This window comes from Sprattus sprattus, assembly GCF_963457725.1.
Source record: "Sprattus sprattus genome assembly, chromosome: 11".
Classification (NCBI taxonomy): domain Eukaryota; kingdom Metazoa; phylum Chordata; class Actinopteri; order Clupeiformes; family Clupeidae; genus Sprattus; species Sprattus sprattus.
In genome coordinates, this window is record NC_137909.1 from 13,169,101 (window position 1) to 13,194,100 (window position 25,000).

The 25,000-nt window shown below is 45.8% G+C and overlaps 1 protein-coding gene across 1 annotated transcript in view; it reads right to left on the bottom strand.

The window, feature by feature from the left end:
- pappaa (pregnancy-associated plasma protein A, pappalysin 1a) overlaps nt 1-25,000 on the bottom strand; it is a gene marked incomplete at both ends in the record, with an annotated part of 103,324 nt that overhangs the window by 60,092 nt on the left and 18,232 nt on the right. Inside the window, 5 exons of the mRNA XM_080847303.1 lie at nt 1-45; nt 11,596-12,097; nt 23,003-23,124; nt 23,579-23,771; nt 24,537-24,830. The exon at nt 1-45 is cut by the window's left edge and continues 84 nt beyond it. Of these exons, the coding sequence (XP_080703429.1) occupies nt 1-45; nt 11,596-12,097; nt 23,003-23,124; nt 23,579-23,771; nt 24,537-24,830 (1,156 nt within the window). The remainder of the gene's footprint in view (nt 46-11,595; nt 12,098-23,002; nt 23,125-23,578; nt 23,772-24,536; nt 24,831-25,000) is intronic.

The window sequence follows — 25,000 nt, forward strand, 5'->3', positions numbered from 1 at the left end:
ATGGTCTGGATCTGATAGGTGAACACGCCTCCGGTCGCTACGTCCCTGCAAAAGGCAAACAAAAACAATAACAAAAACAAACAAAAAAAACATGAGACAGAGACAAACATGAGTGCCTGGCCAAGACCATTACAACAGAGTTCAACCATGCCCTCCTACTTCACTGTAAACTGGTGAAATCCAAACCACCACTTTCCAATTAACAAGCTGATTAGAACCAGACTCTACTCCTTCCTGTTTGTCTCTCTCTCCCTCTCTCTCTCTCTATCATTCTTTCACCCACTCTTCCTTTCCCTACTTGCCACCTTCTTTTCATCAGTCATTCTCTCTCTCTCTTTCTCTCTCTCTCTCTCTCCTACTCTCCTTCCCCTTCTTCTGACTCTCCATCTTCTTTTAATCAGTTTCACTTTCTCTCTGTTTCCCTCTCCCTGTTTCTGACCTCTTTGCCATCCAGTAGTCACTGGCATGTGTTTCCCCACTGCACCAGGTAAGGCTGTGCCAGCGTGGTGGAGGGCATGTGTTTCCCTACTGCACCAGGTAAGGCTGTGCCAGCGTGGTGGAAGGTATGCCCAGCAGCTCCCTCCCTATCTGGGCACCCAGGCAGACGCCACAGAAAGGCCACATCTCAGACCCATTCATCTTCACCAGGATCAGCACATCAGGTCACTAAGGTTGAATCACCCCAACCACAACACAGATTGTTCTGTGTGTGTGTGTGTGTGTGTGTGTGTGTGTGTCTGTGTGTGTGTGTGTGTGTGTGTGTGTGTGTGTGTGTGTGTGTGTGTGTGTGTGTGTGTGTGTGTGTGTGTGTGTGTGTGTGTGTGTTTAGTGTAGAGGCCAATAGAGGCACCTCTCTTTCCGCTCTGCGCTAAGGACACTCAGACACAAACAAATATCTGGCGTGGCAGTCCGAGCTCCACTTTCAGAGGAGTGTAACCCAATCCCTGGCGCACACGCCAAAAACAAGACGTGAGCCTGGGGAGAAAACAACATAATAAACCCACCAGCGAGCAGAACCGCATAACTCCACATGCACAGGGTCCCAGCCCACCGGGCCCGACCCCACAGCCGCCCAGACTGACTGGAGCTGGAGAGAATCAGGCTGAGAGAGAAAGGAAGGGAAAAACGGACTCCTTCTGCTTACTCATCAGGACAACCAAAGCCGGTTTGTTGACAGTGTGTGTATGTGTGTGTGTGTGTGTGTGTGTGTGTGTGTGTGTGTGTGTGTGTGTGTGTGTGTGTAGGAGTGACGGTGTGTGTGTAGGTGTGTGGTGTGTGTGTGTGTTAGTTGACTCTATATGCGGGTGTATGTGAGAGTATGTGTGTGTGTGCATGCATGTATGTGTATTTGTGTGTGTGTGTCTGTGCATGCCTGTGTGTGTATGTGTGTCTGTGTATACGCGTGTGCGTGCGTGCAAGTGTGTTTGCATGTTTTGACTGTGTTTTCGGTTGCCCTGATAATCAAGCGCTGGGAGATGGTGGGTAAACTCACAGCAGAGTAGGAGGATGTACTGAGGGGAGGAAATATTGACAGTGACATTATGCCTGTATTAAATAGCACGCCATACACAGACCATCAAGTAGTATTAATCTCTGAGTGGTTCCCCCTGCCCCACCTCAAACAGACGCACACACACACACACACACGCAATCACACACAGGCACACACACATACATAAGAATGTCCCCCCCCCCCCCCCCCCCCACACACACACACACACACACATACGCAGGCAGACACACAAACACTGATACACACACAAACATACACACGACAAACCTCTACAGGAATATAAAAAAATAAAAAAAACAATGCCCTTATTATGTGAATCGATTCTGGCCGGCTTCCTGGTGAGACACATAAGCTCTCTTCTGCTGATTAACACAACAACGCAGCCAAATTACCAGAGTGCTTTACCACAAGTGCCATTAGAGAGGTGTGGGGTTCAGGCAAGGCCAGTGCTCACCGCAGCCGCTAACACAGTCAGAAGGTGCCTTTCCTAACAGCCAGGGAAACAGTGGTGCTTCAGCAGAGGCCACACAAATCATTTGAATGAGCACTAGATATGAATGACTGCAGGGGGTTATACATTACAAGTTAGATTAATTATAACTGGGCACACTATCAACCTTTCCTCCGCATTTTACACAGAATTCTCTCTCTCTCTCTCTCTCTCTCTCTCTCTGTGCGTCGGAGTCTTTCTCTCTGGCCCCCTTTTCTCTGTCAGTCTCTCTTGCTCTTTCCACCTCTCTGTTTCAAATACATACACAGACACACATACACACAGACACACACACACACATGCACACACGCACACACGCACATACGCACACACGCACACACGCACACACGCACACACGCACACACTCACACACGCACATACGCACACGCACAGAGAAGAACAGAATCCCACACACGTACAGCAAAAACCATCGGCTATGCCTTCAAAATGTGTCAAAAGATTTACTGCAGGAAAAGCTGTTTTGACAGTGGCGGTTTTGTGAGTGAAATGTGTTCCATGCCTTCTCCCTCTGCTTGGATCCAGGTCAGTGCTTCAGCGTCTTCCCAGAGGAGAAGGCTAGAGCAGAAGAGAGGAGAGGAGTGGACTGGAGAGCAGAGGGAAGGAGAAGAGGAGAGGACAGGGGAGAGGACAGGGGAGAGGTGGGGAGCGGAGAGGAGAGGAGAGGGGAGGGGAGGAATGGAGAGAGGAGAGGAAAGGAGAGAGGGGGAAAGGAGAGAAGAGGAGAGGAGAGGAGAGGAGAAAAAAGAGGTGGAGAGAGCACGTGCATGTGAGCAACAGTTAAAGACACCCTGTCAGTGAAACCACCTTCAACGGAAAATGAGAGAGAGAAAGAAAGAAAGAAAGAAGAGAATCATGGGGGAGTACTATTGTATTACTATTATGTGTTGGTTTTGGAGAGTGCAAAGGGTTGGGGCAGGAGGGGAGGGGAGGTGGGGGCAGGTGGCTATGCTATCCTACACTTCTGGCATAGGAAGGGAATACCACCTCTTCGTAATGTCAACATTAATTGGATGAGTGTAATCTTTGGAAGAGGGGAGAGTGCGAATGAGAACTGACACCGTCAGGAACAGCAGAGAAAAACATCCTCGCCAATACACGTCTCACACACACACACACACACACACACACACACACACAGCATACACACAGAGCGCAGACACAATCGTAAACACACAATCGTACACACCATGTTCCTGTTTATGAATCCAACCGCATAATCAAGTTTGCAGATGACACCACTGTGGGAAGTCTGATTAGATGTGATGAGATATGGCCTACAGAGATTAGGTTCAGCACCCGTCTGTTTGGTACTCCGACAACAAACTGTTCACTGTTCACTTCAGGCAGGCTAGGAGCCCCATCCACATTAATGGAACTGTTGTAGAGCGTGTGTCAAGATTCAGGTTCCTTGGCATCCAATTCTTTGATAATCTCACCTGGGCCCTGAACTCAACAGCAACAGCACCTTCACTTCCTATGGAGCCTTAACAAAGCTCCCCTCGGTCCCAGGATACTGGGGGACTTCCACCGCTGTACAATTAAGAGCATACTCACTAACCACATCTCAGTGTGGTATGGCGACCGCTCCACGTCAGGCCGCAAACCACTCCAACGGAACGCCAGCACCCGGTTACCCATCAGGAACATTTATCACAAGCGCTGCCTGGGCAGGACGCCTCTCACCCTAACCATGGACCTTTCACGTTCCACCCATCCAGCCGCCTCTCTCGCACCAGCAGGCTCCGGAAGGGCTTCTCCCCTAAGGCTGTGAGCCTGCTAAACTCCACACCACCACTATAATACATTTACATTTAGTCATTTAGCAGACACATTTTATCCAAGACAGCGTACAAGGAAGAGAACAGTCTAGCTACAAGCAATAGAGACCTAGTGTAACAATAAATACTATTTTACATAAGAATTTGAAAAAAGTGATGCATAAATGTAACTGCTGTATATGCAAACTAAGTACTAGTAGAAGTGCAGGTTAGAAGGGATGTGCTCTATGCAGAGCTGGGTCTTCAAGAGCTTGTAGCTAAGGCTTTATGCTAATAGCATCACTGCACTCATTACTCCACTTGAATGAACATGTGTGTGTGTGTGTGTGTGTGTGTGTGTGTGTGTGTGTGTGTGTGTGTGTGTGTGTGTGCGCGTGCATGCGTTTGTGTGTGCGTGCGTGCGTGCGTGCGTGCGTGCGTGCGTGCGTGCGTGCGTGCGTGCGTGTTTGTGCGTGCATGTGTGTGTGTCTGTGTGTGTGTCTGTGTGTGTGTGTGTGTGTGTGTGTGTGTGTGTGTGTGTGTGTGTGTGTATGTGTGTGTGTGTGTGTGTGTGTGTGTCTTTATTTGTGTCTGGAAGGGAGGTGCTGACTTCATCATTCTGGGGGGGCCTGACTTTGAACAAAGCAAAAATCAAATTTAATTCTAAATAAAACTCTTATGGAGAAAGAGTGAGGGGTATCAGTCGAGGCAGACGAGTAGTTGGGCTTGTGACATTGCTGGTCGGGATGGGGGGGGGGGGGGGGGGGAGAGTTCAATTTATGATGTTGATGTCATGTGGTAATCTGCAGTATCCTGTGCAGATACTGTATGTAGTTTCCTGTACAGATATCTGTAGTGTCCTGTGTTATCTGGAGTGTCCTGTGTTATCTGTAGTATCCTGTGTTAATCTGTAGTGTACTGTACACATGTGATCCTGGGCCTCATCACGATAGTAGTGGCAGTATGTGATTGGACAGTGTTGAGACACTCTTTATGGGTTGGCTGTCAGACTCAAGCAGAAATTCTGTAGTGGATGGGGAGTCTCCCCAACACACACACACACACACACACACACACACACACACACACACACACACACACACACACACACAGACCACAGATCCTCTATCTCAAAAGCAATCAGATTCAAAGTGCTTCACCCTTTTCAGTTGACAAAGTGTACCCAGATAAGATTTCATAACAGCGCCTTCCTGTGCTGGGCTTTACACACAGGCGGCCACCTCACATCACACACACACACACACACACACACACACACACACACACACACACACACACAGCTCCTGCCACCACACAGCTCAGGCAAATTTCAGTGTGTGTGTGTGTGTGTGTGTGTGTGTGTGTGTGTGTGTGTGTGTGTGTGTGTGTGTCTTTGTGTGTGGCTGTGTGTTTTCATGTGTTTGATGAGCACAGGTGAGAAGATATAACTCAGTGCGGTAACATGTGTCCAGATTTCGATCAGATCAGATCAGATCAGATCCATTTCATGTAACTCTCCAAATCAAGATTTGCTGTGTCCGACTGAAATCAGATTTACACCCCCAGATAAGTGATCGGGTTTTGGTTGTATATCGGACAACGCGCGCATGTAACTTTATCTGGGGGTGTAAATCTGATTTCAGTCGGACACAGCAAATCTAGATTTGGGGAGTTACATGAAATGGATCTTGGATTTAAACCCAACAACGCCCAAAATCAGGACACATGTCACTGCACTGACTTAGGCACACTGATTAGAAATGAAAGAATAAATCGCTCCTGTTAAGGTGAAAATCTGAAAGCCACTTGGTCATAGTTGGTGACAGACAGAACAACACATACTCTTAGGGCAGGATTTGAGTCAAAATGGGGAGTTTTTGTTGGGCTAGGGCTAGGGTTTGTAACAGGTAACAGGTTACGATCAGGTTATGGCCTGCAGTTAATTGACAGGTTGTTAAAAGTTATAGCTAGTTGGCCAGAGCTGGATAGTTTGTAGACGATTTATAGGTAGATGATTTACTGACTATTTTTAGAGTCTCTCAAATGAGCTATCCATATTAAGTATTTCTACATTTGGGGTTGACAAGGCTGAACTGTATGACAAAAAAACGCTTAATCACACAACTAAATAAACATGCGCACTACAATTGTTTTGCAGTTCTACAAAACAAGCTATGAGGACATTCTGAAAATGTGCATTGTTTTGACACCAATTAAGAATAGATTTAATGTATAATGCAATTTAAAAAATCTGTCTATAATCCACAACAGACACTTCAAAAATCTGTCAAATGTATGCAACACTGTCATCAGTCTCATCACCAGTGGATAACGACTTACTCAATATAGCCATAAGCACTAACTGCTAATGAGCTATTGCTTTCCCAGATAACAGCAGCTGAGTCTAGTGAGTCATGTGAATGCATTGGGGGGTAAGTAAGGCTTTGGCCGCAAAAGAGCAAAATAATGAATCACACTCTTAATTTGGTAATTAAGGGAATCTGGTTCCAAATTCAGGGTCACTCCTTACACAGAAAAGTCACTGTGTTGTGACTGTAGTGTAATGAATGAATAATCAATAAATGAAAACATGATGAATATGGTAAGACTCGAAAGGAATGTTCGAAGATGAAATTTGGAGGCATTTCCCAGAAACAGGCTCACTAGACAGGCTAGCCATAAAGGTGTGCTGCTCTCGCCACAGGGATTGCTAAGCTAAAAGCCTGACTCTGACTCAGCAGCGCCATCAGTCACTGTGAGTGTGACATGGCTCACGTCACGAGGGTAACACTTAGAGCCCACCACTCAAGCACTGGGCAGCCCTGTGGATAGGTGTCAACGCCGATGACTCACAACTCAAGACTAATTGGATCGCTTACGGCACCTGAAGAGCTTATGAGTAATGATCCTGATGGAAAGAGCAGAGGAGAGTGCTGAGGACGAGAAAGAGAGAGAGAGAGAGAGAGAGAGAGAGAGAGAGATAGAGAGAAAGAGACAGAGACGTCATTGGTTTATTATGGTGGGAGTCACTTTTGATGTGTTTTTGACACTTTGAGTTTCACATACTGTACATTTGGCTCTTACACAGAATTCTGAGTCCGTATCTCCGTAACCCACAGTGAAATGTGTATGTTCTAAGAAACGTCAGGAGCACATGCTATTTGAGGCTGTGGTTTGAAAGCTTTGCATCGAAATCCCACCATTTTGCCAGCTCAACACAAAGCCACTGTTTCCTGAAACTTAATATGAGGAACGTTGGATATTCAATAAGTGGGCTTCTCTCAGTTTGTGTGTGGAATGGGGTGCTTTGGGTAGTGAAAAAAAGAAGCTCACTATGGAACATTTCCATTTACTTTCTTTGCAAAGGAAGCTGGGGGTTTGGAGGCGATCCGGTTCTGATCCGGCTCCGATCCGGCTCTGACCTGGGCCATATCCAGTGCAGAGCCCACCGCTGTTTCTGACGGCTGCAAAAAGGTCCTTCCGAGCTCTTCCAGAATGTTGTAAGACTCAACAATCCCCCCCCCCCCCCTGCTCTTTTGGCTCTGGCCCAAAAACAATCCTCGGGAAATCCGGTGTGATTCCTGGAATCGAGGCTGTGGGCAGAGCAGGGGTCCCAGAGCCCGGCAGACTTCAGGGTGAATGCGGCCCGTATTTGGCCCTTATCTGCCAGACCCCGACCAATTAACAGCTACCTGGGCTACCAAGACACACCGCCGCCCTGTCTTCCCACCACTTAGGAAATATGGTTTGTGTTAGGGAAGATCAAGCAAGGTTCAGGACTATTACCCTGCTATAAGAGACAAAGGCAGCAGACAAGGAGGCACAGAAATGCTTTGTTGGGGCACGGCACTGAGATTAGTTGTCTGCAGGCATTAGCTGATGGCGCGGTGGTGTCTTGGGTTCAAATGGGAAGTTGTTGTAGGGCTAGGGTTGGAGTTTGTGTAAGGTAACCCCAGTGGCCCCTGGGTCTCTCAAGCATAGAGATCCTCCAAGTACCCCTGCCTAATGACCCAGAGAACAAATGAACCTCTTTATCACACAGGGAACAGTGTTTCAGGGGGTCTGCTTTGTATGTAGAAAATGATGTAGAAAAAAAGCTTAATGACTTGCATCCCAATGGGTTAATTACCATTTACAAAATTGGAATGCTCTCTCTCGCTCAACAATATTTAGTACTGTTGAGTGTAGTTTCAAGACAAACTACTTGCTGTTTCAATTTTAATGAGCTCTACAAATTTTCAAGACATTTCTGTGTATCAACTTATTTTATCTTGACTTGAAGTAAGGATGAAAAGGATTAAATTGATTTAAAAAATATCAAAAATTATTAAAAAATAGGGACACGATGGACCGTCCACTGCTGTCCACTTCACTCCCTCCACATAATAGCCCGGGGGGGGGGGGACCTTAACCCCCTTAACGTCCCCAGGAGAAAGAATCAAACGTCAAGGGAATTGAAGAGAAAAGAACGAAAGGAGAGGAAAAAAAACTGTGAGTAAGATTCATTGATGTTGGGGGGGGGGGGGGGTTTGGGGTTTGTGTTTCGGGATTGGGCGGAGGATTGGGGGTTGGGGTTGGTATTGAGGTTGAGGCTGGGGCTGGGGGCTGGTGAAGTTGGGATGGGGTGGGGGGCATCACTGTCAGGTCCTCTGGGCTCTGCACAGTTGTTGGACTTGACGTGAGAGGATTGGGGCAGTGGGACCAGGGCCCAGAGGGGCGGTGTTTCGGCCTCCTGGGTTGGGGGGTTGGCGGTTGGGGTTGGCCGCCTTTGCTGCACTTCAACCCCCTCTGCGCCACCCCCCACACACAGGCACCCCCCACCCGACCCCAGCTGGGGGGGTCCTGTCATGTCAAGGAGCAGGCCCTCTTTGAAGCCCTGGAGCTCTGAGGGCTGTGAAAGGCAGGTCAGAGTATTAGCTGATGGGCCAGACTTTCTGGGGGCCGGGGTCATACACTGGACGGGTCATCCACCCACTGCGCACCCACACACACACAATGTAACACACAGAAATCCGTACTCACACACACACACACACACACACACACACACACACACACAAACACACAGAAAAAGGCAGAAATACACACAGACACACACACGCACACACACACACACACACACACACACACACACACACATGCAATAATAAACAAGCACACACACTCACACAGTTACACTTACACACAACAAAAACACTAGTGCTGTCAGTTTAACGCGTTATTAACGGCGATAACGCAAACCCATTTTAACGCCGTTAATTTTTTCATCGCGCGATTAACGTGTTGTAAAAAAAAAAAAAAAAAAAAATTATTATTTTTTTTTTTTTTAAAGATGAACGTTCTTTTTGCCCTCCCAAACTGTGTAGTAGGCTAACGTCACGTTTGAGTGAATGATGAGCTCGATACGGCGAAATTGATGATAAAAAGCTTCTGAATAGAAAGTTTACCTTTAAAAGTTGTGTTGTGCAAAAGAAGCGAGCTTCACTGTTGTCTGAAAATGTCAACAGGCAGCTGGTTGAAAGCACAGAAGTAGTTGGCTTACCTTTTATTGGTAACCTAACGGTTTATTGTTTTTTAAATAAAAGGCCTGACTTCTGTGTTCACAGCAAATTTGAAAAAAACTAATATTAAGCCATGGATTAACTGCACTATAGGCTGAGTCCTTGTTTATCTTAAATGTGCACTTTATAATTTTATTTTGTACCGCCCTGTTTGGCAATGTTGTTTTTCAATAAAATAAAACATTGCTTAAAGCAAGCCAATCCACTTTTCCATGTTGATAAGAGCATTAAAATAAAATAAAAATGATGGAAAAAAATTATTGAAGGGACATAGAATAGAATAGATACAAATTTGCGATCGCGATTAATTTTGATTAATTTAATCGCGATTAATTTTGATTGATTTAATCGCGATTAATTTTGATTAATTTAATCGCGATTAATTTTGAGTTAACTATGACAAAAATGCGATTAATCGCGATTAAATATTGTAATCGTTTGACAGCACTAAAAAACACACAAATACACTCACACAAACAACACACGCTGATTTACTCTGGTTGAGCTCTCAACCCTACATAATCTCAGGTTTCATGCCACTCAACTTCCCAGGACCTGACTATCTGCTGAAATGTGTGTGTGTGTGTGTGTGTGTGTGTGTGTGTGTGTGTGTGTGTGTGTGTGTGTGTGTGTGTGTGTGTGTGTGTGTGTGTGTGTGTGTGCTTGCCGCACATGACATACAACCACACAACTTAGTGTTTCCAAACTGAAGCGAATCACATGGCGCTTCGCTAACCATGACAGGGAAAGAATCTGGTGCTCATGTCAAGGTTGCCTCAGAGCCTCTGGCCTCTGTGAGAGTGGCCTGACATTTTGCCCCTACCCAGTGACCTCTCCTTGTGTGAGCTGCTTTATCCAACTCAGGGAGGTCCAGCCTCCGTGGCCCCTAGAGAAAAACCAGTGTCCATTCAAACCCCAAGCCGCCATGAAAACGCCCACGCTGACACTCTGACCCCAAAACAGCCTTAGCAGGAAATCTAATGTGACAAGAGCAATGAGCAAAGCACTATACCCCTCCACCACCAAATGGCAGCCATCCCCATCTGAGAATGAAGCGAGTGCAGCAGAAAACACTAAATGACATGATTCCCCCTCAGCTTTTTCATGGAACGTCTCAGTCAGTTTTGACATGAGCATTGGGAACTCGTAACATAAGTTGACAGTGTTCCGTCCAATCTAGAGGCTTAATGGTGTCTGTGTGATCGTATGATTCATCTGTTGTGACACACACACACACCCAAACACACACAAAGACACACACAAAGACACACACACACACACAAACTTCCTTCACATTCACAGGCCACAGAACCAGGCTTGAGCTGGATCTTGTAGTTTTTGGTCTCGTTTCCATGATCCTTTCCAGATGGAAGAAACCAAAACAAGAACTACAAGGTCCAGGACAGGCTGCTGGCCTTTCGGGAAGTGTAGGCTCAGTACCCAAAGCCATGATACCGGGGTCCAACCCAGAGTGCCCTCAATCCCCTTGGCCCTGCTGACTGGACCTGTTTGATGCCAGACAAGAGGAGACTCAAATGAAGCGTAAGATGCAACCGTAGGTCTCATTCTGTTGCCTGTGGCTCACACCAGCATTTGACCAGCAACAAGCAGCACCAGGGAAGTTTGCATATGAGAGAGAGAGCGAGAGAGAGTGAGAGAGAGAGAGAAAGAGAGAGGGAAGGATTCTGTAGAAATTCCTTCCTTTCACAAATCATAACTACACCATGACTACAACAAAGCATCACATCAGACACCCCATAGCTATAACACCATCAGCTCATCAAGGGGGGAGGGGTGCAGTTAACTGTGTGGGTAGGAGGGTGTACACAGCATCTCACTGGTATCAACTTTCCATTTGATTACTAAAGGCTTGAGTGAGCTTTAGGTGGCATGGGGAGAACAGCTCAACCTGCTTTACATCCATCAGCCACTGCTTCACCATACCCATCAACCACTGCTTCACCATACCCATCAGCCACTGCTTCACCATACCCATCAGCCACTGCTTCACCATACCCATCAGCCACTGCTTCATTATACCCATCAGCCACTGCTTCACTATACCCAGCCCCTGGTTCTGGTGGTCAACCATCCCCAGCTAGCTCTGATAGCACAACCATCTTTACGATTCCCCATCACCCCAGTTCTTCACTGCTCTCCACAGCCACTTGGAACACATCTACACAAAGGGCTCACTAATTGACATATATGTAGCAGCCACTTAAGAGGAACACATCTGAACAACACACTCACCTGTCCACGTATCTGCGTGAGGCGTCCCTGAGGATGACCCCCTGCGGCGTGTGGGTGAAGGGCGGATGGCGCAGCAGCCGGTAGTGTAGCGGTTGGCAATCGCGACACAGTGGGCAGTCAGGCTTGGAGGCCAGCATGGTAGCGTCGATCTCCAGGCTCTGCTCCATGGTGAAGATCTGCACGCCGTACACCTCCTCGTCCACGTCCAGTTTGAGTGTGAGCGGCATGTCGCAGAAGACGTTGCTGGGGCCCAGCGAGATGTTGTTGCCGCCCACCGTCAGCAGCAGGATGTTGTGAATGGCAGGCAGCACCGTCTCGTCCGGCGAGGAGAAGGTCACCCACACGGTGAGGGAGTCGGGCACCAGCGGGTGGGTGAACTCCAGCTGCAGCATGCACCCCTGCAGAGGGCATGGCGGGGGCACCATGTTGCTCACCTCCATGCTGTTGTGGGGACTCCAGGTACGCACACTCATCTCACACGCCTGCTCCACATCAGGGGGTCCTGCAGGGTACACCCAAAATAATTAAGGCCCGAGTAACTGTAACTGTAATGACACCCTGACAACAGTAACTGTGATGAAAACGGTAACTATAACGATATGAGCATCCACACTGACCAGCTACAGAAATAAAAACCTGCTGGAAATATGATGAATGATTTAAAGTGATGCCTGACTCAAATTTTATGATTTCTGATTTGCTACTAGTTTTTTATCGTTAATGCACATTCGTTTTTTATTGTTCACAGTGATGCCCAATGATCAGTGTTGGGCAAGTTACTGAAAATTAGTACTTAGTTACAGTTACTAGTTACTTATTTTAAAGGTAATTGAATTACTTCCCAGTTACTGTATATCAAAAGTAATTAGTTACTAGGGAAAGTAACTTTTAAGTTACTTTTATATCTGCGTTTAATATAATGAATATGAACAGTACTGAACAGTCAAACACAATAAACATATATATTTTTTACCTAATTATTTTAAACAACAGGGCAACATGCCTTCAAATCAAGCAGTAGTACAAATGTCCCTTTTAACACTTAACTTAACACAAAATAACTGTCTCAGTCATTTAACAGTGTTTTTTTTTTTTTTTTTTTACTTCATTAGGCCCAATGTAGTTAAAGTGATTGGCTTACAGTATTAACACCATATAAAGAGTAGGGGGATACAAAATAATCAATTAGTGGTTCAGTTCACAAAATACCCTGAAACACCCACACAGTATTCACAATATGCTAAATATATAATTAGAATAATATCTTTCTAATACATCCTAATCGCTGGCAATCCCCACCCTGATCAAGGTAGGAACTGTTTATAAGTTCCCACCGGTCCCGGTGGCGCTTCTTTCGCCGTTGCCCCGACAGCCAAGATGACTTTGTGTTAAGTTAAGTGTTAAAAGGGACATTTGTACTACTGCTTGATTTGAAGGCATGTTGCCCTGTTGTTTAAAATAATTAGGTAAAAAATATATATGTTTATTGTGTTTGACTGTTCAGTACTGTTCATATTCATTATATTAAACGCAGATATAAAAGTAACTTAAAAGTTACTTTCCCTAGTAACTAATTACTTTTGATATACAGTAACTGGGAAGTAATTCAATTACCTTTAAAATAAGTAACTAGTAACTGTAACTAAGTACTAATTTTCAGTAACTTGCCCAACACTGCTGAGGACACGAACCAGTTGGTAATAGATTCCACGCGTTTTCTGGTTAAACAATAAATGTTGGAAACCACGATCGGTGTCCTAGCCTTCTTTCCATATGTATGCGCGATTGTATACAAGTGCAATGAATGTGTGTTAGCGCCCGTGGAGAATGGGAGAAATAATTGCGGTTGTATATCCGTGTGTGAGTGCGTGTGTGATTGTATGCAAGTGCAATGTGTGTGTGTGTGTGTGTGTGTTAGCAGTCCTGGAAAATGGGAGAAACAGTTGCGTATGTACAGCCTTGTGCGTGTCTTTGTGTGTGTGTGCGTGCGTGATTGTATGCAGGTGCAATGTGTGTGTGTTTGTGTGTGTAAGCGGTCGTGGATCTGGGTAGCAGAGTGTCTTTCATGTGCGGTCGCATTGGTCCTGCGACGTCAGATCAGAAGAAGCTAAAGTAGGTCTATCTTCCACAAAAGATAGTAACGCGGGTAACGAACTCATTTAGATTTCAGTAACTGTAACTGCGTTACTCGATTTAAACAAATACTTAGTTACATGCTCGTTACCGCTAAAAGTAGTGGAATTACAGTAACGCGTTACTTAGTAACGCGTTAGTCCCAACACTGCCAATGATATCGTTCTGCATGTCATTATTGTTATATTGTGTGGTCTGAGTGTTGCCATTGTTAGGAGCTAGAGTGATATTTAAAGCTATTGAATCAATAGTTTGTGACAGTTTTTGTTGCAATTATGGAAGGCCTTTGCCCATTAGGAACTATTACACGCATAAACAGTATATAGTGTGTGTGTGTGTGTGTATATATATATATATATATATATATATATATATAGGAGGAGAGTATATGTATATATAACACAAAATCCATAAATAGTTTAATCAGAAATAACAGCAAACTATTTAATGAAATAAAGTAAATACACAACAAATATGGTAGACCAAATGCCTCAGAATTATGTTCAGGAGATATTTAGATGAGTCACCAATCTCAAAAAATGTACATGTTAACACAAATAAATAAATACATTAAATTAAAAAAATGCCTCAAAAAGACACAGTAATGAAATGATCAACTCATGCATTATCAAGATAATTTAATTGCACCTTTAAAATTTGCATGTTGGTAAATAGAAGTGCATATCATAGCAAATAGTTAACTTGATCATCTGTCACACACTTAATCGAACATGTTATATTATAGAACGCTCGTTTGGGATTGTCTGTATTTGACCATTTCTATGTCATTAATTTAAGTAGTATTAAACTCAGGTGGTGTGAAAAATGGAGGCAAAGTTCTGATTTATGTTTTGCGATGAAAAATGACAGCTTTGCTCCTATCGGATCCCAAAGCGATGGAGTACGTCCAAAACAAATACGTTTTGCTATGAATGACTCCTTTGAATGAAAGCGTCTCTGTAAACTGTCAGATTTCAAACTGCCTCCGGTGCAGGTAATGTAATAACACAAGTCCTCGGGTTCAAAGATGAATGGGGATTGTTCCGTTAAAAACCCATTAAATGGAGGACTCAGAGAGATCACAAAACTCTGAGGTAGGCAGAGACGCAGGCGATCACCACAGTGTCAGTCTGGCAGAAGTCCGTGCCAGAGAGGGCTTTAACAACAAGCGTCCGGAGCCTGGGAGTTACACAGCGATTTACTGACTCCATACAGCTCTCACACTGTTGTCTTCTTTCACTTTTAGACCCACAATCACACACCTACACACATACTCACACAGTCAAACACACAGTCAAACACACACACACACACACACACACACACACACACACACACACACACACACACACACACACACACACACACACACACACACACACACACACACACACACACACACACAGAGCTGCACAGAGGAAGTCTATCTCAATCACACATACAAACACACACACACACATAGACTTTTTGACAGACAATCACAGATACGTACACAAGTAACAAGCACACACACACACACACACATAGTTGAGTGTTTGTGGCTGCTGACGGTGAGGGAGGCAGCGGCAAAGTGAAGTAGTTTAGAGAGGGGCCCTCTCAGGGATTCCGCTCCAACAGGGCAATTCCATCTCACACACCCACACACAAACACACACACACACCGCAGGCCAGCCTTATTTGGAGTCAACCTCACCACACCGCACCGGGCTGTACCGCGCTGTGCGTTATTCAGAGTGACGCACACCAACATTCATCAAGCGCTCGGCAAAGCCAGAGCGCGGCAGACAAACTGTGTTCCCCTCCTTTTCCTGCGCACTCTTCCAAACTGGCAAGAGCAAAACCCATTTGCTAACCTCATTTCCGGGGAAGTGCAAAAAATTCCAGTGTTTAATCAACTGAGCGGTAAATTCATTTTCCAAGCCACATTATCTTAACACATTTATTTTTATTATAACTGTGTGTGTGTGTGTGTGTGTGTGTGTGTGTGTGTGTGTGTGTGTGTGTGTGTGGCCACTGTAGAAGTAGAAATGATGATCTAGGATATTTCTGGATGTTGCTCTCACCTTGCTTGCTCCTTAAAACAAGTTTCCATTTTATGATGCTTATAAAAGGGATGGTGTGTGTGTGGGTTGAATGAGAGGGTTAGTGACAGTACCCAGCCAATAACAAGGCAAAGCTCCTCTCGTGAAGTAAGAGTTTCAGACTAGACTAGTCGCCTCTGCAGAGGATAGAGGATGCAACAGCGTCTCTGGTATTTATTTAACCAGGGGTGTGCAAACGCTCACCAAATCACATCTTACTCTATGAACTCCAACCGGTCGTGCAACTACCCACACCAAGATCAAGCCATTCACTTGTTGTCGATGTAGACTAATGCTGTGGCATTAACAGTGGACCGTGAAAACATGCCAGAGCAAAACGAAAAAGCAGTCAGTCCGGTCAGTAAGAGCACAGGGTGTCTCCTAAACCGGAAGCCATTTTGTTTTTGTCTGTAGTGATTTCATCTGGATGACACAAAGTCCTTGTTCTCCCAGCAGTGGAGGAATTACTTTTCAAGGGGGTTAGACAATTCTGTTATGAATCAATGGCTCACTTTTTTCACGTGACTCGCTAATCCCACTGCAGAATAAGCGTATCTAGAAGAGAGCTCATTCTAAGAAAACTTGATACAGTGGGTGGCAGTTTTACCTACTGTATCAAGTTTTCTTAGAATGAGCTCTCTAAAAAACGCTCAGAGTTCAGACTGGATAGCTTGGTTTTCAGATATATAGCCTATAATTAGAAAGGTCCATCCGGCATTCACATATATCAGAGGGGCCGCTTTAAAATGCCCAGTTTAAGCAACCAGATGTCCAGTTTAAAGGCACAGAGATATTTTACAACTGCTTTTGAACATACTTGGTAAAGAAGCATGTTTAATTCATACTTCCTGTCATGTTATTTTTGATTTACTTGAGCTAAATAATGTTTAGCAGAGGTAACATTTATTTTGAAACTGAAACATTCAAATTTAAAACTGAAATCTGGCAAACCCTAACGGCGGTTCGAACAGAGACACAGCTGAGGAACATTGTGAGAACACACGGTACATGAAGAGAGGCTTGACAGTAGACTGGGGTCTGCTTTCAATGAAACAAGACGGCCTTGAAACTCTCTAGAACATTCCCAGCCGGAGTGACACGGAGGGATTCCATAGATCTGTCTGCCTTTGCCTGTAGCTGGGCCTCTTTTTAAAATATCTGCAGTTAAAGAAAAAGTTGTCTCTATGTAGTTTATGATGTCCATGAAAAGCCCTTACAGATAACTGCGTGTATGTTTCTATCCATTAAAAAAATCCTTGAGACAATTTATTGTTTTGGCGCTGATGCTATATAAATAAAATTGAATTGAATTGAATTGAAATGTTCAGTGTTACATTGAATGTTAAATTGTAGATGACTACACTGCTCTTACACAGTTCTCGTACTCAACACATTTGTTAACATGACGTCCATACATTCACAGCCGTCCTTCTCAAAGATGTACTTGATACATGTTTGAATATATGAGGAGGCAGCTGAGAAGAACCGTTAATAATATAAAGAGCTAACACCCCTCTGACACATTTATTATGGGAGCACACGCACACACACACACACACACTAACACAAACCCACACACACACATTTGACACAGGGAGTGCACACGCTCCCCCATGTGGTCCCCAGGTTGATCTCATATGGAAACTTCCACATTTTTACTTCATGCAGAGAGAAAAAAACAAAAACGTAAAAAGCCGTGAAACATCTTGTTTTAGCTCATTTCCTCTGATCAGCTTGATGGCACGACGTCAAGATCTCCTTAAAACAACCTCTGGCAAGGCAGACCTGTTTTGGGAAGCACGGATCTAAGAAGCAGATTCCAACGGTGTTACAACAGAAATGAACCTCCTACTGCGTCTCATTAGCTTGAGATTCCATCGTCAGCACGCAGGCAGGCAGGCAGGGTTGGGAGCTATTTCAAGGGTGTTGATGGTAACGTTTATGCCCTGACATCTCCATGGCAGCGGGAGCATCACTGAGGCAGATCCAGGATGCTGCTGACCAGACTTAGAGGGGCTACTAGATCATCGATCACAGTGTTGGAGCAGGACCTAGAACAGTCCTGGACGCCACTTAGGAGGGGAGGAGAGGTGAAGAAAGGAGAGGGGAGAAGAGGACAATAGAGGAGAGGGGAGAGGAGGGGAGAGGAGAGGAGAGGAAAGGAGAAAAGGAAAGGGGAGGATAAGAGAGTGGAGAAAAGGAGAGGAGAGGAGAAAAGGAAAGGAAAGGAGAAGAAGAAAGGAGAGGACAAGAGAGGGGAGAGAAGGAGAGGAGAGTAGACTACAAGAGAGGAGAAGAGAAGAGAAGAGAAAAGGAGGGAGGGGAGGAGGGGAGGAGATGAGACGAAAGGAGAGGGGAGGCGGCAGAAAGGGACACAACCAGAGCGTTTGCCAAAGACTCCAGGCAGAGCTGAATCGGCGTCCACCTCGTCTGTGCCCCAGATCGAGTAAACACTGGAGTGATTTGCCCAGCTGTGCTGTCTCAGAGTGCATTTGCACGGCTATGCAATCTGGCACAACCACAATGCAGCTCTGTGTGTACTCACTCGCCTGTTTGGACTCCTCTTAAAAGACGCTCTATTACGGCGCAGGACTTACTGCAGAGCCACTGACATTTAGGCTCAGATGGAGCTACACCATCGTGATTTCTAACACAGACACCATCTACAGTGGGCTGGGAGAGAGTTAGAGAAGAGCTAGGGGCTAGACTCACTATATGGCAGGTCACCTGTGCGTAGACCTCTTAGAGCAGCCAAGCGGCCTGCATGACATGCAGTCTTGAGCCTCGCTGCAGCAGCAGGCACGTCATCTAGAGCAGTGGTCCCCAACCACCGGGCTGCGGCCCGGTACCGGTCCGTGAGGCATTTGTTACCGGGCCGCACAGAAAGAATACATAATTTATATAATTTCCGCTGTATTCATTATTAGCGTCTGAGAGGTGTTTTATTTTGAAAAATGACCGGATTTTCTAGGACGTATGTGCCTCTTGTCACGTCAAGACGATTGTCTCGTTCAAGTGATACGTCACTCAAAAAGAATCCCGCAAACTAGAGAAAGTAAGTACAAAACTAAAATCTTTGGAGAGCTTATTTGGAAAGCCCCACTAAGGAGCCACCGTCTCCAAAACATAAAGCTTCTTTTAACAGACAATACCAGGGGTCATGCTTAAAATACGGGTTTATCGCAACAGGTGATTCTCTCGCAACAGGTGATTCTCTCGCAACAAGTCTGCTCTGTATAATATGTGGCTTCAAGCTAGCAAATGAAGCCTTAAAAACTGCTTCGGCACAGGGAGACGTACCAAGCACTGATTCAGCGTTATGGTGAGTTGTATTTTTCATGCACTTAACATTCGTAATACAACGGTGTTGGTCGCAAGTTAACGCCACTTCACGTTAATGTTAGCTTTTATAGACTCCATTCTATCAAACTGACGTTTGCCTCACGGGTGCAAAACCCTAGATTCACATCAATATGAATGGATGACATGATTTACAAGTGGTGAAAAATTACACCTTGAAGCCGGTCCGTGAAAAAAATTGCCTCGTTAAACCGGTCCGTGGTGCAAAAAAGGTTGGGGACCCCTGATCTAGAGCATCAGAGTGCAGCTTGTTTTTTTTTCATGGGTGAGGTGTGCGGCTCTCTGCAAAGATGACAAAATAGTCGCAGCACGACCAGCAAAAAAAAACACAAAATTGACAAATGTAGACATGCTGGCAGCGGTGATGTCCAAAGAGGGAGAGGCAGCGGCTGGCTTCTTTACCCATATAGGAAGAGGGCAGGTGACTGGATTTAAACCTGCTCCTTTGAGCAGAGCGAGGGAGAGAGAGAGAGAGAGAGAGAGAGAGAGATAGAGAGAGAGAGAGAGAGAGAGAGAGAGAGGAGGACTAGGAGCAGAGGAAAGACTGTACCACATGTGACTGGGTTTAAACTCACTGACCTGCACCCTGCTGTCTCTGTGCTGCTTCTGTGTTGCACCCCCCCGCCCCCCCCCCCCCCCCCCCCCGCACACACACACATGCTATCACGTAGCGCGCCGAGGCCTGACAGCGGCCGGCCGTTGAAAGGAACACGCTTAATGAAAACATCACCCTCCATCTGGACTGAGCAACGCAGGAGCGCTGCAGATCCACTAGACACAGACACACAAATGGGTGCATGGATAGAGCAGGGAGTTGCAACTAACAGAATCATTTCATTATTTCCCTCTTCGTTTTTTTTCCCCTCACACTATCAGTAGCTTTCCACAGCTATCTATATACCTACATCTCTCTCTCTCTCTCTCTCTCTCTCTCTCTCTCTCTATTTCTCTCTCTCCCTATTCGGGCTCTTTTTCTCATTCTCTTTCTCCATGTCTAGCCATTTGTCTCTTCTTGTCTCTTCTTGTCTCTTCCTTTCCCTTCTTTTACTCTCTCTCTCTCTCTCTCTCTCTCTCTCTCTCTCTCTCTCTCTCTCTCGCTCTCTCTCTCTTTCTCCTCATCTCCATCAGTCCCGGGTCCACTCCCCTCCTGTTCTGAATTAGCTTCAGAGCTTCTCTTCATGAATGTCACAAACCACATGCAATTCGCTTAACTATCTTGGGTGGTTTCCATGTACCTCCCCCTACCCACCCCATCCACGTTATAATTTTTTTCCTCCTCTTTCGTTTCCCCTCCTCCTCCTCCTCCTCCTCCTCCTCCTCCTCCTCTGCCTCCTCCTTCTCTCCTCAGCTCTCCCCTCATCCGTCATCCTCTGGGGAAAACAGCCGTAAAGATTCATAAGGGGCTCTCTGCTCGCCTGACCCAAACGTGGCGGTCTTCCCCAGTAGAGTGGTGTGGGGACACTAAACCGCAAGCTTCTTTGGGTGGACAGGTGAACAGGGGGGCAAAGATGGAAGGCAGGAGAGAAGAATGGAAGGAGGGTGAGAGGGATGGGCAGGACGAGGGATGGAAAAGGGGATGATGTGTATTTGAGGATGGTGTACCTCAAACTTGCAACATGGCCAATATGTTTAATGCCAGACCCCTGAAACTGTAACGGCCTCTAGTCTTTCCTGTGTGTGTGTGTGTGTGTGTATCTGTAAGTGTATGTTAATGAGAGGGTGTGTGTGTGTGTGTGTGTGTGTGTGTGCGCGCGTGTATATGTTTGTGTGTGTGTGTGTATGCATGTGTATATGATTGTGTGTGTTTGTGTGTGTGTGTGACGGAGGTTAGGGTGGTGTGTTTGCCGCTACAACGGCTGCTGCTTCTCTTGCTGTTGCCACAGGTGTTAGTGGGGGGGTGGGAGGGGGTGACAAACAAACACGGAGCCAAGCAGCTGTGGGAATCCTGTGAGGCTTCTATCATAAACACTGGACAAGTGGGAGGGGTGTGTGTGTGAGTGTGCATGTTTGTGTGTGTGTGTGTGTGTGTGTGTGTGTGTGTGTGTGTGTGTGTGTGTGTGTGTGTGTGTGTGTGTGTGTGTGCGTGTGTGTGTGAAGGGATGGTGGTAGTGGTGGTTGGAGTATGTGCAAAGCTTGTGATTAATAGGGCATCAGTCCAAGGGGGAAAACAGAAGAGGGGTTAAGATGCGCAGGCCCGGGCAAGTCCAGACATGCCTCTCCCAGCGAACTGTATCCAATGCTGTGAGCCGCGTGATCTGATGGGGGTGAGGGGACTGGGGTGTCGCGGAGGTGGAGGTGCTTTTCCAACACCGCAGGGCATAGCTACTCCCACTTCTCACTTAGTCTGTTATATTTAAATGGATAGTCTGCGATTCTGGTGAAAGGTTGTTGATAATTGAGCTCAACAGGCAGCCAAATGACATACTTACTCCCCTGCTCTTTAAACCAACGTGTTGATTGAATTGAATTGTTTATGGCTTTGTCTAAGCCACTATGTTTGTGTCCCGTGTATAGAACCGGGACTGTGTATGAACACCGGATTTTTTTGGAAACGCATAACACACACTGAACTTTAAAGCTAATGGAGGAGCAATTCGCTGAATTTGCCCAAAGGTTTGATTAGAATAGCACCCTGGGCATCGCTGTTTAGTACTCTTGCTGCACCGCGTGTTTTGAAGTTGAAAAAAAACTCCGACTCCAAGCAGAAAAGTGCTTCTTTGCAAGAAATTGTCATATAAATGTCACATAAACCTTAAAGGCTTTGCCTTCCAGCTCTTACTTGGGCCTCCTCAGGGTTTAGGGTACAATTTGGGGAAAGTGTCATCTCAAATAGACATTCTAAGCGCTAGCTAAACTCAAATGTGCTGTGACTTGGGGTTAGGGTTGAAAATAACTACAATTGATGGATGTGCAAGTCGAGTACAGATGACCCTTTTTTGGGTCTGCGTCCAGCGGAGAGGACTTCAACACAGACAGTAGATAAACAACCCTCAGAGGTGCCCTAGCCCAATATCGATCGTCCATAACTGGATTAAGAATCACTGACACATCACAATGCCTGAAGCCTAGGGGCCAGAGTAGCTCCAACAACAATAATGCATGCAACAGCTGCCACAAAACAGGAGGATACACAGCTGTGTCGACTATTTATAAAATTCCTGCTCCTTCATGCTGATGTATCGTGCTAGTTACTGAGGGTCAGTGTAGGGGGTATGGCGTGTGTGTGAGAAACAGAGAGAGTGTGTGTTTGTGTGTTTGTGTGTGCTGGCAGGGAGATAATGACCATCCTATTTTAAGAATGCAGCTGATTTCAGCTATTTTTGTATTATTATTATTATTATTATTATTACATAAGCTAGGCGAAGAAGAAGTATAGAGACAGTTCACGTAGATCAGCGACATGAATATCATCAAAATCAACAATAAAAATCTTGATGTACAACTTTGTCATCACCTTCACATTGCTAAGGGCCAGCCTTAGCAACATAACACAAACCAAAACCCCTTCAGCAAGGTCCTTGACAACGCCCCCACCTCACCCCAAACACACACACATTACTGACACAGTCCTGACTCAGAGGGGCTATTTCTCACTCACACCAAACTCCCAAAGGTGTAAACCGCACAAACACACAAATGACTCAACAGAGAGCCACTCAAATCAAAACACTTGGCTTTTGATAACGCTGAGATGTGGTATTTCGGGGGGTACTGGTGGCACAGCCAAGAGAGAAAGAGAGAGAGAGAGAGAGAGAAAGAGAGAGAGAGAGAGAGAGAAAGAGAGTGAGTGAGTGAGTGAGAGTGTGTGTGTGTGTGTGTGAATGAGAGCTTACCCTCGGCTTCTCGAGGGCTCCAGTGTCCAAAGGGGGTACAGGGGCGTGGGGATGAAGAGGCGGAGGCATACTGAAGCAGGACCCTCCCCTCGGTGCATTTGTCACACACTGATCCCACTTCTCTAGGAAACCAATAGACAGAGACAGGCACCAACTTAGATACAGTCCAAACAAACACAAACACAAACACACACACTCACACTCGCACTCGCACTCACACATGCACAAACACAAACACACAGCTCTGGTCACACTCATACTCCACATCCCCCAGAGGCCCAGCTTGAACATCTGGATCATATGCTCTTTGTCATATTGAACATCACTTCATTTGCTACGAGTCACACCCAATGTCCAGTAGACACACAAAGACATAAGTCCAAACACACACACACACACACACACACACACACAACACACACACACAAAACCACACACACACACACATACACACACACACACAGACTCACAAACACACACACAACCACAAACACACACACAGTTCTATAACTGAAGACATGTCCAGGCATGTTAGTGTGTGGGGCTTTTCCCTCTACCCAGTTCAGCCCATATCACCTGTCGTAGAATTGGCCTGAGATGGGGGGAAACCACTCCAGGGTGATGGCGTCATCCTCCTGCTCCACCACTTGGGGCGCCAGAGCCACAGGAGGCGGCTTGAAGACCGGCTGCCATGTCTGGTAGATCAGGTCCAGGTAGCAGTGCATCCGAGCCACTTGGTTCAGGGTGAAGGAGTTTGTGCAATCATCATCTGCCAAGCAACAAATCCCACATAGAGACTCACTCACAATGAAAATACGTTACATGGTCTATACAACACAGGAATGTCATTAGTGTGTCCTCAATACCACATTATTAGATATAATTATCAGTTGCTGAAGCAGAAGGGCTTGGAGTTAGTCAGGACAGAAGCCAAGAATAGCTTGCCGCTTAAAGCTGCTCTGACGGGGCATGGAAAATGTTTTTGGAGTGATAAGTTTAGGGTCGTTGTCATCAACTAAATTTAGTTTCCCTATAAAAGAATGGACTCATGATTATCTAATAAACAAGTCTATTTTTCTCAGGACACCCATGGATCGGTTATTCAAAAGGCTCCTTTATGAAGGGATTAGCCTATCTAATTGTCTGATATGCAGATACCTGAGGTTCTCTCTTCTCTGATCTGATCACTGGTCATACGAATAGTTGTTTAATGCTGTGTGTGTGTGTGTGTGTGTGTGTGTGTGGGTGGGTGGGTGGCTGCGTGTTGCTCTCTTGTGTACTGATTATTTGGGGTACCTTCGCAACTCATGTAGTCGTTGAAGGGTGTAGGTGTGAGTGTGTGAGTGTGTGTGTGTGTGAGTGTGTGTGTGTGGTTTTCTCTCCTTTATTCTGATCATCGCTCATACCTGCGTAGCTCATGTGCGTGTGTGCGTGTGTGAGTGTGTGTGAGTGTGTGTGTGTGTGTGTGTGTGTGTGTGTGTGTGTGTGTGTGTGTGTGTGGTTTTCTCTCCTGTATTCTGATCATTGCTCATACCTGCGTAGCTCATGTAGTTGTTGAAGGGTGTGTGCGTGAACTGTCGGCAGCCGCAGGTCTCGTTGCCAGGCTCTGGGTCACGGCAGTGCTTGTACTTGGGTGTAGGGTTGGTGTCGGCACACAGGTCGCCCGTCTCCATGGAGGGCTCAATCTCTAGGCAGGCATCGTTGCACGACTCAATCTCCGAGATGCCGCGGAACACGTGGTACAGACCCAGGCTGTGGCCAATCTCGTGGATCATGGTGTGCGTGTGTCCGAATGTACCATAGAATGACGGGTTCAGTACTATTCCACCTAAGTGAAGAAACAACACGAACGGATAAGGATTAGATCTGGGATATTAGGAAACATTATTCACTATTTCATTAGCCCTTTAGCTATCAGTAGTTATTCAATAGATATTCAACAAACTTTACACAATGTTGTCAATTCTCACTCAACTACCTGTCTGTCAAATAAAAACT